The sequence below is a fragment of the Labrus mixtus genome, chromosome 18 (assembly GCF_963584025.1).
Source record: "Labrus mixtus chromosome 18, fLabMix1.1, whole genome shotgun sequence".
Taxonomy (NCBI): domain Eukaryota; kingdom Metazoa; phylum Chordata; class Actinopteri; order Labriformes; family Labridae; genus Labrus; species Labrus mixtus.
In genome coordinates this window covers 16,529,145-16,545,046 of record NC_083629.1, presented here as the reverse complement: position 1 = coordinate 16,545,046, position 15,902 = coordinate 16,529,145, and the positions used below count along the sequence as shown (strand labels likewise).

At 38.7% G+C, this 15,902-nt stretch overlaps 1 protein-coding gene across 3 annotated transcripts in view; it reads right to left on the bottom strand.

Annotated features, from left to right (window-relative positions):
- The window catches only part of esr2b (estrogen receptor 2b), a 31,029-nt gene that overhangs the window by 4,448 nt on the left and 10,679 nt on the right, over positions 1–15,902 (bottom strand). Inside the window, exons 2-8 of one of the 3 annotated variants that reach the window (XM_061062794.1) lie at positions 11,880–12,401; positions 10,398–10,618; positions 10,183–10,299; positions 8,890–9,249; positions 6,141–6,279; positions 3,164–3,297; positions 304–487 (exon numbers count right to left, since the gene is read on the bottom strand). In XM_061062794.1, the coding sequence (XP_060918777.1) occupies positions 304–487; positions 3,164–3,297; positions 6,141–6,279; positions 8,890–9,249; positions 10,183–10,299; positions 10,398–10,618; positions 11,880–12,310 (1,586 nt within the window). In that variant the 5' untranslated portion in view covers positions 12,311–12,401. The remainder of the gene's footprint in view (positions 1–303; positions 488–3,163; positions 3,298–6,140; positions 6,280–8,889; positions 9,250–10,182; positions 10,300–10,397; positions 10,619–11,879; positions 12,402–15,902) is intronic. The other 2 variants (XM_061062796.1, XM_061062795.1) reach the window with 2 other exon arrangements.

Genomic DNA, 15,902 nt, shown 5'->3' with positions numbered 1-15,902 from the left:
AATAATAATAGTAATAATAAATTTGATTTATATAGCGCTTTTCTAAATACTCAAAGACGCTTTGACAGGAACTTTTAACTGTCCTAATTTTTAGTGCTTACTCACATGTAAGTACACAAACACCTGTTAAGAATGAGCATTGATTCATGTACAGTACATGTTTGTTAAAGTGAACTGATAAATAATGTAGATTTAGAAGAAATAAAGTTGGACGTTTTATAAATGTCTAGGAGTACGTGTTGATTTTCCATTCTCTTCTCTGTAATCTCTGAAGAAGTTTACATGTTTTATTGCCGTCTCTACCTGACGTGGCGGATGTGGGAGAGCAGCATGGTGAGGTGTCCGAGGCGCAGAGTCTGCTGCTGGGTCGACAAGCCCAGTTTGGAAATGGCCCAGACGAGAGCATCAATCACAGAGTCCAGCAGACGCAACAGCTTGTTCCTGCTCTCCTGCTCCTCTGCTGTCTGCGGGGAGCTCGTACACAGATCTGAAACACAAAAAGATGTTCATCTTCATCATACGCAGTCTGAGAATCAGCAAACATAATGACATACTTTAACCAAGACTACTAACAATGCTTCATATGACACAGCAGACTGAAGCTTGAATGTGATAACAATCCTGTAAAAACAGAAGCTTTTTCTTTGTAGTTTTAAACTTCTGAATCGGACAGTAGGGATGTTATTATACACTCATCTTACAATACAATACAGTAACAATATTGGGTTCAAAATACAATATCAGGATTTTTAATGTTTTTAAAGACATGACATTAAAGTCAAGTTTTTAATTAATATTTTTATTGCATTTCCCTGACAACATAAATGCAAAATATAAATTTTCCTTTGATTTCCCTTAATGTTCATTTTTTTTAAATTACTGATAAAACAATGTTTATTTTCTCTTTTCAAAATGTGACACAAATTATAATATAGTATTAAAAATATTTATTTTTGAACTCTTGATTAAAATAACTGAATAACCTTTTTAATAAAAAGGGTTGCACGCATTGAAGAACAGACAGCTTTTTAAAGTTTTTAAAAGTCACTGAATTTTTCTAAGCTTTTTGTCACCCTACACAAGTTTTTAATCTCGTTTCACGTGTTAATCATCGGCCCAAACCCTTCAAACGCAGATGCAACTCGCAAACTATCTATTACACTTTTTTAGGCAAACTGGTTTTCCAAACTGCTTCCCATCAGTTATTCAAAGTTTTTTGTCTTAGGATACACAGTGTGGCACCGTTTTACATCGTGCATCTTGTTGGTTGGGCTATTTGTGCAATTTATCCGTCTCTTGCCATAAAAGACGACTGCTCATAGCCCTGTTGGACATCTTCAAAACAATGTTACAAGCTTTAATGCAGTTACCTTTTCGCCAAATATCAAATATTTAACAGGAAGTTTTGGTCCAAAGTTGTTTAAATTTCTGCTACCTTGTGTAACAAGGTGAACACTGATTTTAATGTATTTATTTATTGGCCCTCAGTCAGTAACATGTATTCAATGCTTGTTGGCATTTCCTGTCCTCTTAATATAACTGCGACTATCTATGTTTCCATCCAACTCCTGACATTAAGTCAGTTTAAATCCATTTGCAATGTTTCTTGAATAAACTGTTAAAATCACTTCAACATCTGGTTTTAAAGCTGAATAAGCCGTAATGACATCTTGATGGACTTTCCAGATTTAACCTTAGGAGGCAGTAGAGAGGGGAAGCAGTACATCAAACTGTACGCCCAGACAGACTGAACCCTGACGTTCCCTCCGTCCAATTTTTTAATCCTTAAATTCCCTCCACGTTCGCTTTGACTTCTCTGACTCGATTTCACTTCTTTCACAATTTGTTCTTTTTTTCGCTCCAGCTGCAGCCGAGGCGAGTCAACAGAGAGAACAGAGTCTGGAAAAGATTCAGTGTGTGTGTATGAGTGTGTGCGTGTGTGCGTGTGTGCGTGTGATGGTGTAAGGGAGGAACTTTGTTAAACTTTGCAAGGACACGCAGAGAGGTCGATCACCTCGATGAAACCTGTACAATGTCTGCCGCTGGTGATGGGTGGGGGGTGGGGAGTAGGGGGGGTTTGAAGGGTACTGGGAGAGGACACAGTGACCGCTGGGAACACATGAAAGGCTAAAAACAATAAAGTCCATCTTCACAGGTCATTTCATCCAAAATCTTATTCAAACAAGCTGAAAGTTCAGCTGATCCAACCTTGTGGGAGGATCACTTTTAATGAAATCACATGGAAGACAGTGTAACCCTGGAGTACAGTACTTTAAAAGGTCATTGATATAGTTGTAAAATGGATTTTATTGTGAGGTTGACTCAGACAGAACTTTAAATCAATGAAATACTAGAAAACTTAAAAGCAACCAGACAGTGTACTGGGCACTGAGGCTGCCTAACTGCAAAGGGAGGGGGGAGCTCTCAATGTTTTTGCTTCACGTCCATGTTGCTGTTGTTCCGTCCATGTTAATATACAGTCTTTTTTTTTACCAACAAATGACAAAGATCATTTGTGAGAGTAAAACATCATGATGTGTCTTTTTGTGGCCAACAGCTTATATGTTACAAGTTCGGAAGTATTTCCTGAAGTATAATATGTATATTAAATATGTTGAGTCTCTCTACATCAGTACCTTAAGTTTTGGGAGAACCATTCTCTAAAGCATGGTTTTCAGTGAGACAGCACTAAATCAGTGTCAATTTTTGTACTCTAAAGCTTCTGAGTTTAAGAGCTGTGAGCAAAAAAATTTGCTTTTCATATTCTTTGCATGTTATGGATGAACTTTGCACAAAATTTAAAGGAGATATGATAACCCAGATATCCCGGAACTGCAGCTAACGGACTAACAAAAAGGGTAGAAAATTGTACATATACAGAGATAAATATTTGGATACAGTGATTTAAAGAATGATTTTAATTAAATGTCTTTGCTTTAAGTGAAAAGACACATTAACCTACATCATGACACTTGTAATAATTAGGATGGTATTTGTTCTGATGACATTTGTTTTACCAAATGTCATTGACCCACTTAGGTCCAGATTATGGTTTCAGTTACAAAAGAGCAAAGAGACAAACTTTTTTTTTCCTGGTAAAAACTCATCTATCTCAGAGGGAATCAAGTTCAAACTTAGTTTTGTCTGTGTCATAGAGACTCACTGGAGTTGAGGAGGATCATGGCCTTTAGACAGACATACTCCTCCCGCTGAAGCTTCAGCTCACGAAACCGAGAGGTGGCAGCGAGCAGCATGTCAAAGATCTCCATGATGCCCTCCACACACTGTCCCTCCTCCCTACAGAGAGACAAACAGAGGGGGGTTGAAACGGAGAATACGGGAAAGAACAGTGAGAGCGAGAAAAACAAAGAAGAGAAACTAAAGAACAGAGAAGATGGAGCGAAAGGTTCAAACAAGAACCATAATCGAAAGGCAAAAAGAATATGAACTTTGACCTCAGTATTGTTGTAATGTCAAAATCCGTACGGTCAAAGGTTATTAGAATTAAAGAGAAAAATGTATAAAGTGAAAAGAATTATGAGAAAATGAAAAGCACAGTAAAGGAAAAAAAATGTGAAAATATAAAAAGTAAAAGGGCAAATATAACAAAGGAGAAACAAGTACAGAGGTTGTAGGTAAAGCATAAAAAAAGAGTTGAATAAAGAGACAAAATTACTTGAGTGAATTGATGGATTTGCATCCAGGATGTTTCCCTGTCCTTTCCAAGGAGAAAGAGCTACTGCTGGCTCACAGGGATCATTCAGCAGAGAAAAATAACACTATGTTATGAAAACAATTCAAGGTTAACCTAAGCCTATAGTGATAGTTTCCGTGGTAGTGGAGGAAGAACGGTCAAATGCTTAACTGAAACCCCCACTATAGGAAAGACACGCCGCCCGTTCCTGGTTCTAAGGTCTTCATTTGTTTGATATTCTATAATTTTTTCTATATTTTCCATCTTATCAATGAATCCAAGGACTGATAAGTTTTATTTCCTGTTCCCTTGGAGCTATGTTGCTGTAAAAATAAAAGATACTGCTGCATTGTGTGCAATGTTCCTTCATGACTCAGTACACACAAGGCACCAAACAAATGAACCCCTAAAAAAAGCAACAAAGCTACAAGCTGACAGTTAGCTAATTGTTAGCATGTTTAAGACCATATACAAAAAAACAACTGATTTATTTGATTTATTCTGGCATGTTCCTCACTCACAAGATAGCAAATAGGTTTCCATAGGCATACATTTATCTTTGTGAAGGACGGCAGTTTAGCAACTAAGCTTGCTGAATGACAGTTAGCTAATCATTAGCATGTTAAATACCATATACAAAAAAAGAGTCTCAAAAAACCTGTTAGAACTGATTTATGCTGGAGTGTTCCTCGATAACAAGAGTGTGTGAGTGTAAGTTGTTAGCATCAATGCTACAGTAGTTAGCCACTTGGTAGCAGTGTTGAAGACTATGCTTAGTCTTTAGAGAACTTATTTAAAGAATGTTACAGAACAGTAGTGGATAGCAAATCAGTTTGGACACAGTAATCTGTGTGGAGGTAGGCTCTTTAGCAACTAAGCTAAAGGCTTGCTGACTGACTGTTGCCAATTGCTAGATTTAAATCATAATGAGCGCTCTGGCTGTTCTCTACAGGAAAGTTTCAGAGCTTTTTTCAGTAGAGATAAAGGATGTGAAATCTGTAACCGTTATCATACCTGCAGCTATGACGTTACCGCAGAGTGTAGTGCTACAGGCTACAGGCTACGAGCTAAAATCGTCCACAAATCACAAACCAAACTCAATTTCTGCCGTCAATGAAATGCTTCATCGGTTTACTAAAGTGCATGACATTTTGACACACTATGCTAGCAACATTAAAACGAGTACACAGGCTCAGCTGCTCTGCACATGTTGTATGTATTTATGCATACAGTGCTGCTCTCTGTCAATGAAGGTTCACTGTGTAAGAAGAGTGTGAGTACACAGACTGTGATAACAATTAAGACAGTTTGTGTTTTTCTTCTTCTTTTTTTAAAACAAAGTTGGGAAAGCCTGATTCTGCCTTACACATTAATGGTTCCCAGTCTCATCTGCACATTGAGGAATATATGTTTTTTATGTTTGTTATCGGTATCAGCAGAAACCCAAAGTTGAGGTATCACACCTGTGTCGGAACATAAAAAGTTCCCTAATTGAAATGCAATGGAACAATGCATTTAGATAAAATGCTCATTCAAAATATGTATCAATCTGTGTTTGTGTAAGTTTGACATGGCTGTGCACTCTGTTGCATGCTTTTTATACAAGCTCAGATCATAACAATTACTGGCAACAACCTGGACTAGACTTTCTGTCATCAAACGTCTTCACATTAAACACTAAAAGGGAACCTGGCCCTTTAAAGCTTCATTACTTTCTGACAAATCACGGGGAAAATGGTACACTGGTTCATCAGGTAACGCAAAGTGCTGGTGGAAGTGGTAGCTTGATTACAGTGTATTTACCATGAATACAAAAGGTAAAACAAGATGCCGGCTGTCTGGCCAAAGTTGAAGGTCAGCGTGGAAGGGAACATCAAGTGATAAAAGATTTTTGGCAAGAAAAGCAACCAGCAGGAGAATCAGAGATAAATCAGCAGCAAATGTTGGTGATATCTTTACTGCTCCAAGGTCTGATTGAACTCCCCCGTTTATTGTGTGATGTCAGCTCGTCAGCAGAGTGTAACAATGTGGGAAGATAACGCTGTAACCAACAACACTGTTATGGCAAACATGTGGCAGCTGCACAAGAGACTCCCTTTCACAAAGAGAAGTTCATCAAGAACCATACAATTTCAAAATAGAGGCGGCAGCTTCTCTTCACCTTGAGTTCAGAGAAAACCAGGCCTTTATTTAAAACACTAATATCACAGCAGTTTATTTCTGACTTCCAACACTGTCATGTAACGCCCTAGGTCGTAGAAGAAATATTACGACGCAAAAGACTTTCTGCTTGCAAAAGCTTACAAGCCCTAGCATGTGGGAGTGGAAGACAAAAGATTTTGCCAAAAGACTGTCAAACAAAAACTTTCTCCAGTGACGTAAAAGCTGCTTAAACCCTGAATTGAACAGCTGATGACAGAATGTATAAAAGGAGCCGCTTACTCACCTGTTGAGTTTGAAGTCTGGAGAGAAGATTAGTTTTCCAGGATGATCCACAGACCTCCACATCAGGCCCAGCATCAGAATCTCCAACCAGCAGCACTTCAGGAGGTGGATCTGATCAGCTAGACTCAGCTCAACAAAACCTGTGTACATAAATATTACACACAGAAAAAAAAAGGTTAGCCTGAAGAGCTAAAACAAGAAGCAACATATAACACATTCTATTTTCCCTGGATTTAGAGGTTATTTTAGTATCTCTAACATATTTAGGCAGGGTATTAAACGCAACATCAGCATCAAATAACTTAGGACACAAACTCCTCAGGTACCCTTAGAAAACACAAGAAAAGATACTTTTTTTGTCGGAGATCCTTTCGGCAGTATACATTTTAAAAAAGGATTATGAGAGTAAACCAAAGAACTGTGTATCAACACAATGAACAATTGGGCTTTAAATGTCCACATTTAGTATGCATCTGAGGCATTGAATTTATAGAACACGACAACGGATTGGAGTTGTAATTTGAGTTGACACATGACGGATGATAAATCCAACAGTTCACATGAAACGGGCAGAGAAGTATTCACATGCGTGATACGCAATAGAGTTTCCACACTATTTCAAATACCTTCTATTTGTTAGGACACGTCTTAGCCCAAAAAACAACACTCCGACATATACCTTCCTAAACCCTCTTGAGTTTATCTACATCTCGACTTCAGATGATGAATTGGAACTTGTTTAATGGAATACTCCAACACTTACGTCTGTGATATGTATTTCCTTTATGTGAATAATGATGATAAATACAGGCCGCAGGCAAGGTTAGTTAATCCTTGCTCGATTAAAGGTGTCTTTCAATAATAGATCAAATAGACACGAGGCTGCCTGCTTTATGTGCGGCAAGCCTACATTAGAGGTATTTACTGACCAACCTCACTGGTTCAGAGGCAGAACTCACTATCTTAAAGGTCCTGTATTACAGTGGTTCTCAACCTTCATTAATAAATGCTTTGGTGTTCGCGAGGGCTGACAGCAGTCACTCACCCAGCAAATATGCAGTCAGTGGGAATACAATGAGCAGCCCATATCAATACCATGATGTGCGTGCAGGTGCTGTCACGCAGCCAGCACAGTGCTAAGGCTAAAAGCTAGGCTAAACATGTTTGATGATTTTTTACTAAAGGCACAAAGATAAAATGTATACAAATCTTTTAATTTGATTGTTTGCAACAAACAGCACCGCTGATGAATCTAAACTCAGTAAAGAAGGGTTTTAAAAAGGGGCCAATTAACTTTTACAAGTCATAGACAGATACACAAGAGCCCTACTCTCTAAAAGCACTACTAGAGCAGTTAACAAAGACATAAATCGAACAGCAACTAGGCCTTTTGCCTGACAGCGCTTTGCACACCTGTCTTTGCCGTCTCAGATCTTTTATAAAGCTGTGAATGCACACTAATTTTCACTTCTGTCAGAGAAAATCATCTTTATTCTGAAAAAACTTGGAGTCTTTGTGATCCCCTCACATTTACACCTCTTCTGGGGAGTGACCTGCTGAGCAGCACACTAGCTGAGAGGGGAGGGGAGGGGAGAGGAGGGGAGAGGAGAGAGAGGAGAGGGTGGAATCAGTGACAAAAGCAGTAGAAGATGAGTCAGCCAGAAGAAGAATATTAATTGCAACCTTTAAATTTAGATATTAAAGGTTAATGATCAAGTTTTACAACTGTTTTCCGTCAATCATTGTAGCCATTAGCTCATGTAATTGTGTATTTTAACAACATGCCCAACATATGACAAATAGTTCATATGGACACGGCCTGTTTACTGTAGCTTCAGGTTTGTTTTTACCTGTAAAACCTTCAGTGTGGTTTCCTTGTTTTCAGAAGCCCAACTTCCACACATTGTTGATGTTGACAAAGCCAAACGACTTCCATTGACCTGGTCTCATTTCACAGAGAACACATGGCCTTAATGATTACCCTGACCTCGACCTTGAAATGGCTCTTTAACTCTGCAAGGATTTAGTAAGTTAGACAGTGAATTCAGTATCTTGATTAGGTAAACGTCTGCACTGAGAAGGGAGCACTTCAAAGTGCTACATATCTAAATATAATTTTCCAAATGAAACACTAATGAACAGGAAATGCATTATTCTTTATTGATTTTTTTTTCCCATATTCCATTTATTTTCCAGGTTCTTATTTCATGGTGGATTGAGTGTTCTCCGATATAATCAATAGGACATGATACAATAGAAAAAAATACAATACGATACTAAACGATATGATACGTTAAGATATGTTACAATACCTCAAAATCCCATATGATACGAAGCAATACAATACTGTACAATTCCTCTAAGGGAAATTTGTTGTCTTGCTATAAGCTCAGCAGTTTTTCTAAATGGAGTGTGGAGGCAAGGAGAGCCATCTGTAATGTCAAGTGGAAAAAAACTAAAACACTAGTAAATATGCTTTTATTTATGGTTGAATAAAAACTGGATGTAAAATCAGCTTTGTTTTTTAAGTATATGTTGAATATAGTTAGATTATTTTATATTGTTTGTTTTATGTATTTCAATACCAAATCTGATCTTAAAAATCAATTATTAAAATGAAATTTTAATTATTAGGTTTTTAAATCGAAAATATACAGTATCTTACAGATAATTTGCTTGAGCTGAATACTGTTCACATCACAGTCATGCCTCCTATGTTAACAAATTCAACTTGACAGTTTTGATCTTACCAGGGATCTTTTTAGCCCAGCTGATCATGAGGACCAGTTCTTTGTCAGCCAGGTTTGTGAGGGACATCATCATGCTGGCCTCGGTGAAGGGCTTCTTTAAGTCCTCCATGAGGTAGATCTCCGGAGGCTCTGCCTCCATGATGCGAGAGATGAATTCCTCTGGGCTCATGGCTGCATGGTGTACATGGTTCACCTGAGGGATGGGGCCGACTTGGGCTAGGGGACCCTCTAGGTGGAGATGCCGCTGGGCCCGTGAACCCAGCCCCACCCTGACTAAACCTCTGCCTGTGGTATCCCGAGTCTGGAGGCCACCACGGCGGTGTCGGGTTCCTCGATAACTGCAGCGTTCGCGCCTTACACCTTTTTATAAAAAGACAGGGAAAGTAATGGACAATCAAATGACCCATGATGTCCCTTTGTACCTCATGTGAGATGAAATGTTAGTCAAGTAGACACTGCTTTAGCTAACAGTCATCCCAAGGAAAGTATCCTATTCTTAGAAATAGGGGATACATATTTTTCTGGAAATATCTGTTGACAAAATTGCTGCATGATTTCAAGGGCAGAGTGCCACTACATGGAATCATCTACAGAAATCTACAATGAAGAAAATCAAAGATTTCGACTGCTGTCCAGACTCAAATCTGGACAGTAAGACTCTTTACAGGACAAGAGATATATTTAATTTGAATTGCATTATTGATCTGTGCGATGCTTGTCTTTAAAATAAAGCATAAAACCAAACTTTCAATGAATATAAAGATGAAGAAAGATATAATATAATCTCTCTTCTATTCTGCAAAGTTTTGAAAGACTTGGTAACTGCGTTGAATACCCTGAAATTGGTTTACTCTTAACCATTAAAAGAACAGTTTGACATTTTGGGAAATAAAGCAATTCACTTTCTTTCTGAGAGTTTGACAAGAAGATTGATACCTCACATGCAGTATATGTCCTTTAATATGAAAATACACCAAAGGGGGGGTAAGCTTAGCTTAGCATGAAGACTGGAGGCTGAAAAGAACAAAATTGCCCCCCCCCCTGCTTAACTTCATGCTGAGATCACGCCACTGAAATAGAGCTTAAATTTGAGTGTTTTTCCTAAAGACAAGGTTAGCCGAAGTATCCTGATCAATTGTTTTAAATTGGCATTATGGTGAGTCAGATCCTGTGTGTTTTCAGAGGTCTCAAAATCATAGTCATAATGGGCTCACAGGTAGAACTCTTTGGCTTTTCTCTTTAACTGCTTGAACTTTGGTGGTGCTGTAGCATGACAAAATATCAAGCACTTACCACATTTCATCATGCCCACTTCGTAGCATTTACGTAGGCGGCAGGCCTGGCAGCTTTTACGCCGGTTCTTGTCAATAGTGCATTGATTTGTTGCGGGGCAGATGTAGTCATTGTGCCCTAAAAAGTAAAGTTCAGACATAAAGTGGAATTATTTCCTTATTGAAAAAGAAGGAGTAAAGGTTGATTTAAAATTAATAGAAAGACAGAGTTGATACCTTGGATACTCCTCTTGAAAAAAGCCTTGCAACCCTCACAGGACCACACGCCGTAGTGATACCCCGAGGCGTAGTCGTGACACACAGCACAGAAGTGCATGTCGGCTTTCCCTACTGCAGATGAACACGAGGAGGAGTTCACACCATCCACTCTCTCCTCTGATCTCTTCCCCAGCGGCTTGTTACAGCCGATGATGGAGCTGCAGGAAGAACCAAAGACTCTGTGAAAGAGGGACAACTTGACATTTGGAATTTTCGCCCGTCATTTAGCTATTATTACTCTGAAAGTAGTTGCATTTCTGTCAACAGGAAAATAGCATCTGAAAACCTCATCATTGAGATGTAATGGGTATCTCCAGCATTCATCGCAAGTGCCATTATGAAAACCATCTGATACCACACAATACATTTATAAGATACACTTCAACAAAAAATGAAGAGCAGCTGTAGATTTTCTGTGTTAAGATCAAATCTATCTACTAAAATCCCATGCATGAGTGAATTAATAATCATCCATTTTTGAGTTCAAGAAGGACTTCATCATTTAGTGCCACCATGCTGTCTTTCCTAATATGCAATGAACATTTTAGATGCATCCCTTTGACTCCATAGAATAAATAGGTTCAACACCAAAGCTTTTACTTTGAGGATCTCACAGTGATGTAGGAGACTACTCGAAGTGTTGCCAGTACACATCACAAATAGGAGTCGTTCTAAGTGTAACAGACTTTAGACTTTTGTGTTGATAAGTATAATAGGACACACTTTCCTGTCCCATAAATTACAATATAAAGAATAGTCGACTAATCTCTATGTAAGAAAACACTAAACAGTTAAAATTGAGCCATTTATTCAAAAATGCTAAACACTGAGCAAAACCATATTGACTGTAGCCTATTTAATTGTATTTATTAAATGTATTGTATTGTATTTACTTGTACTAGTAACAATGTCAAATTGGTTTGACCTTGCAGATTAACATCCACATGTTTGTGCTGAATGTGATTATGCATTATTCCGTTTGAGTTGTTATAGGCCATTTTAACCTGACATAGACCAAATATGAGATGCTATTTGTCAACTGTGCTGGTTAACAGCCAGGTGGTGGATTGGGGAGAGAAGGCCCATTAACCGGCGCTATAGCCCTAGTGGCTGCGTTACAGATATCAAAGATCATCAAGATTAAGCGATTCAGATTTTTCACTTAAGATGCTATCAATCAATGCTAATTACTTAAAGTAGATAACACATTTAAAAGGTCTCTTGTACAAATATTTAACCACGTTTGCCAAAAATGTTATAACAGCAGGGGGTCAAAGATTCAAGAGGTTAATTTAAAAGGAAGGCTTGTCATTGCTGAGCATTTACCTTAAAACTCTCAGAACCTCAGAGTGTCTCTGTTTTTTTGCATGTATGGTATTCACCAAACATCAGTGTTTTACTTTACTATTTCTATCCATGCATCAGTGTCTGTAAACCTACCTGCTGCCGTTGAAGCTGTGCGATTTGGGCTCCAGCCACGGGGCCTGTAAGCCGGGTTCATTGTAGACGATAGGCTGTGGGCAGCGCAGAGTCAGTGAGGTCATGTTGGGGTGGCTGTGGGGAGGCCAGAAGGCTGATGGACTAAGGGGGGTGCACAGAGATGATGGACTTTCAGTGACGGGCGGCCTGGCATAGGTCAGCACAGATGGGCTGTAGAAGGTCAGAGGTCCATGTCCGTGGTTGTACTCGTGGCTATTGTCCGTGTATGGAGAGGGGATGTAGACCGTGTGGCTGTCCATGCCCCGAGGAGAGGTGTACACTGCGGGCAAGAGACCTGGGGAGCTAGCCCTCTCTGAGGCTTTGCTGGAGTCGACCTCCTGGAGCTGAAGCAGAGGTAACGTGTCAGTGTCTAGCCCTGGGGAGGAGGCCATGTCAGACGAAATCTACTGCGTAAGGTGACAGGGATGGAGAATACGATGATGCAGCTGGTTCCTTTAGTGCATATTCTGATGTAGAACAGTCCTGTGAAGGAGAAATACTGGAATGTTTAAATCATCAAAGCCAAATAAAAAGTAGTCACAAAATCAGATCCATCTAAGGCGAATTTGATTTCAAAGTTATTATTCAACAGACAAATCAAAATTAAATTTGGTTGAAAAGTCAAAGTTTTGGCGTTATCTAAAGGAATGTTCAAATTGATTGCCATAAGTCCAATGAATAACAAAGAACCACAATCAATCAATCAATCAATCAATCAATATGTATTTGAAAAGCGCCAATTCATAACAAATTGTATCTCAGGACACCTGACAAAACAGCAGGTAAAAGACCTTACTCATTGCTATATTACAAAAACCCAGCGTTAATCCATCATGAGCACAAAACCACCAGTGGTGTTTTTTTAACCCCCAAGGACATTCAGGGTAACCGCATAGAAAAACCAAAGATAATGGTATGCTATGTTCAGAGAGCAAATCTCTTAATTCTGTTACAAACCAAATTGCCCCTCGGGGACAATAAAGATTTTCCAAATCCAAATCCAAATCCAAAATCAAGAGCCTGCTGCTGCACGTGCAGACAAAACGGCACCTGTCAATGATTGAATGGAACTTCAGGAAACACACCTCATTGCAGGAAAAGTTTCCAGAAGGTGAAGAGTTTTACCTGCTCTTAGGCCAAGTGAACTGGAAGTAAAGCTCTAGTTTTGTAACTCCTGCCCCTAAAGGAGCTGGGGAAAAGCTTTGGTTGGTATTATTGCAATGTACAGTGTTCAATCAAATATCAGCCACGGGATTGCTAAAACTCAATTACCATTCCATTATCAGAAATCAAAACCAGCAAGAAACCACTAAAAAAACACATGGGTTGAATTAAGATTGAAGAAGTAAAAACCATATCACATAACTAGAGGATAGATGACCAGATAACAACTGCTTTTAAAAACTTGTGATTTTAGTAGATTCTGAAAGTCAATCAACACAGGAAAAAAAAAATTGCTCTCGGACGTAACGATGGCAGTTTGGAACCAAACACTTTGTTGGTTTTTCTACAGTTGCTGCAATGTGAATCTAGAATGGACAGGTGACACTTTGCCAAACAGTCTTATGGTCAGTGGCTTTAACTGTCAACATGTGTCCCACTCATGTCAGGTCAGAGTGGCCTTCAGGACAACAATGCATTCTTATCTGTTCAACCCAAACACAGGGTGCAAATACAGCCACTGTACACTGTATTTTACGTCATCATTACTTGGCTGAAAACACTAACAGGTCAACATGATCTCACCACATTAGTTGAACTTAAACAAAAATTCAGACAATCTTCTTTAACTGAACTACAGCCGAGTTGTTGAAGTTGCTATTTAAGTCAAATAATTTAACCTGACAATGTTCAGTAACTCATCACATTTTGCCTGTTGTCCATTGTGTTGATGCTAAACACCAAAGCTTGTACTGTAAACTCAGGTTACACGGAACCTCCCGGCCTACTGGGAGCTTGTATAATCTAGATGACCAACTACTGGTTTTGATCAATGTGATGGAGCTTTCCCACTTGTATTAACTTCTGAAAATGCCCTGATATTTTTAGGGGTAAGCTGCATATGTAAAGACAAAGAGGCAAAATGTTCCACTCTTCACTCTATTCTAAATTTCACGTTATTACACATTTTCCTGCCAGCCTCTTGGTAACTTTTGATTAGTTATCAAAATTGATTTTTATATCCTGCAACCAACAAATGATCATAGAATGTTTGCACGACAACCATGTGATCTCCATATATGTAATGAAACTGCTTCATTATGCTTTCTGCTCACCAGTAAGTTCTTCTCCGCTAGTTTGCTTTGGATTCCATCGCTTTGTCTGACACTTTTACGGTTCTAGTCAATAACCATGCAACCATTCAAGTAGCTGTAGAACAACCACAATGGCTGATGTTGGAGTATTTTGACTGGCATGTCTCCCAGTCAGCATTGCTTTGCAATAACACTAAGAGCCAATTGGAGCAGCAACCCCACCATATCTTCTGTCCACAAAAACATTCATTGTTAGCATTTTTTTTTATGTTTGCACCTCACTGTCAGTATAAGAAAGAGTATGTGTGCACGCATGTGTTGTTTCAATTCATAGTTACACCGCCAACTTCTGGCATGGCATGTATACTACAGTGTTTTAGTTTTAGTGTTTAGTCCTCTTAGTGCAACTGTGTTTACGGTGGTTGCTGCCCATACACAGAAGTTGTTTTTTTAAAAACTAGCAAAAATTATTTCGTTTCTGTGTAAATATGGCCTAAATACATTTGAAATGTGTGAAAGCATGACCATTATAGCCAGGGTGGTTTAAGTAACCTGAGGTGGTGGTGTGGCTAACCAAACCAAACAAAAATTTTGTATGCAGAAATTAGCCTGATTTAATTTTTTTTTTTTTTTTTTTTTACAGACAATGGACTTGGTCCAACTCTAGATCCATTCCTCCAATAACTCAATGTGGGTCCTTTTTTGAAGATTGTTAAAGAAAGAGGGTTAATGCCAAACAAAATCTATCAAAGCAATTTAATGAAGAAAGTATACTTTGTCCACTAGTTCAATAAAAAATAAGTCTCCTTTTCTTTTGGTTAGGCTTATTTTCCAGTTTGAATTTGCTCCATTACACAGATTATATAAATCAGCCTTTGACTTGCAGAGAACATTTTCAGTTATGCAGAAGTATTTCAAAAAAGCACTCACAATTGACTGAAGACAAACTTTGAGTTATTACACCAGCTTGATATCATTACAAAGAAAGTATTTGAAAATCAAAATGGGAAATTTCCCTGCAAGATGTTTGAACCCAGTTCACCCGGCAGGCTATCTAGGGCAGCTTGTTTGAACGACAAATTGTACTTCTTAGTATTTTGTAAGCCCAAGTTCAAGGTCAAGATCAAGAGAGGGACAACCCTGGACCCTTTACTTAGTTAACCAGTAATCCTGTGAGACAGAAGTTAACTTTGATTGCAGTTGATAATTTAATTGAGTTATTATTTAACTTAAGTTAACGTTAACATTGTTTGTAACATTATTTTTTATTAAAAACCTTTTGATCTCTCGCCACCAAATTCATTTGAGCGGCGCTCTGGAAGTACTTTCATGTACTGTAGCACAAGTCGCAATTCACAACAAAAGCACTGGATGCAGAGACGGGCTTTTTGGCTTGCTGTTCAATAAGCTCTCTTAAGTAGACGATCAACCAGCTTCATACTCTTTTCTACAATCCAGTATCTTGTCTTTGCTAATTTCTTGATGCATCCAATACCATATTCACATAAAGGATATCTTATAAACATTAAGACAGCAGTACTCTTTTTATCAGTGTCCTGCCTCCTGAGACCGCTCCCCCCATCCCGTACGACACTAACCTTTCCTCTGACCCAGTGCATTCTGGTCATCGTAGGTTTTTCTACTGTATTGAGCGGAAGGTTACACCAAAGCCCTTTCTTCTCTGATCATCTGGCACAAATCTCGATGTTATTTATATCATTCAACTCGA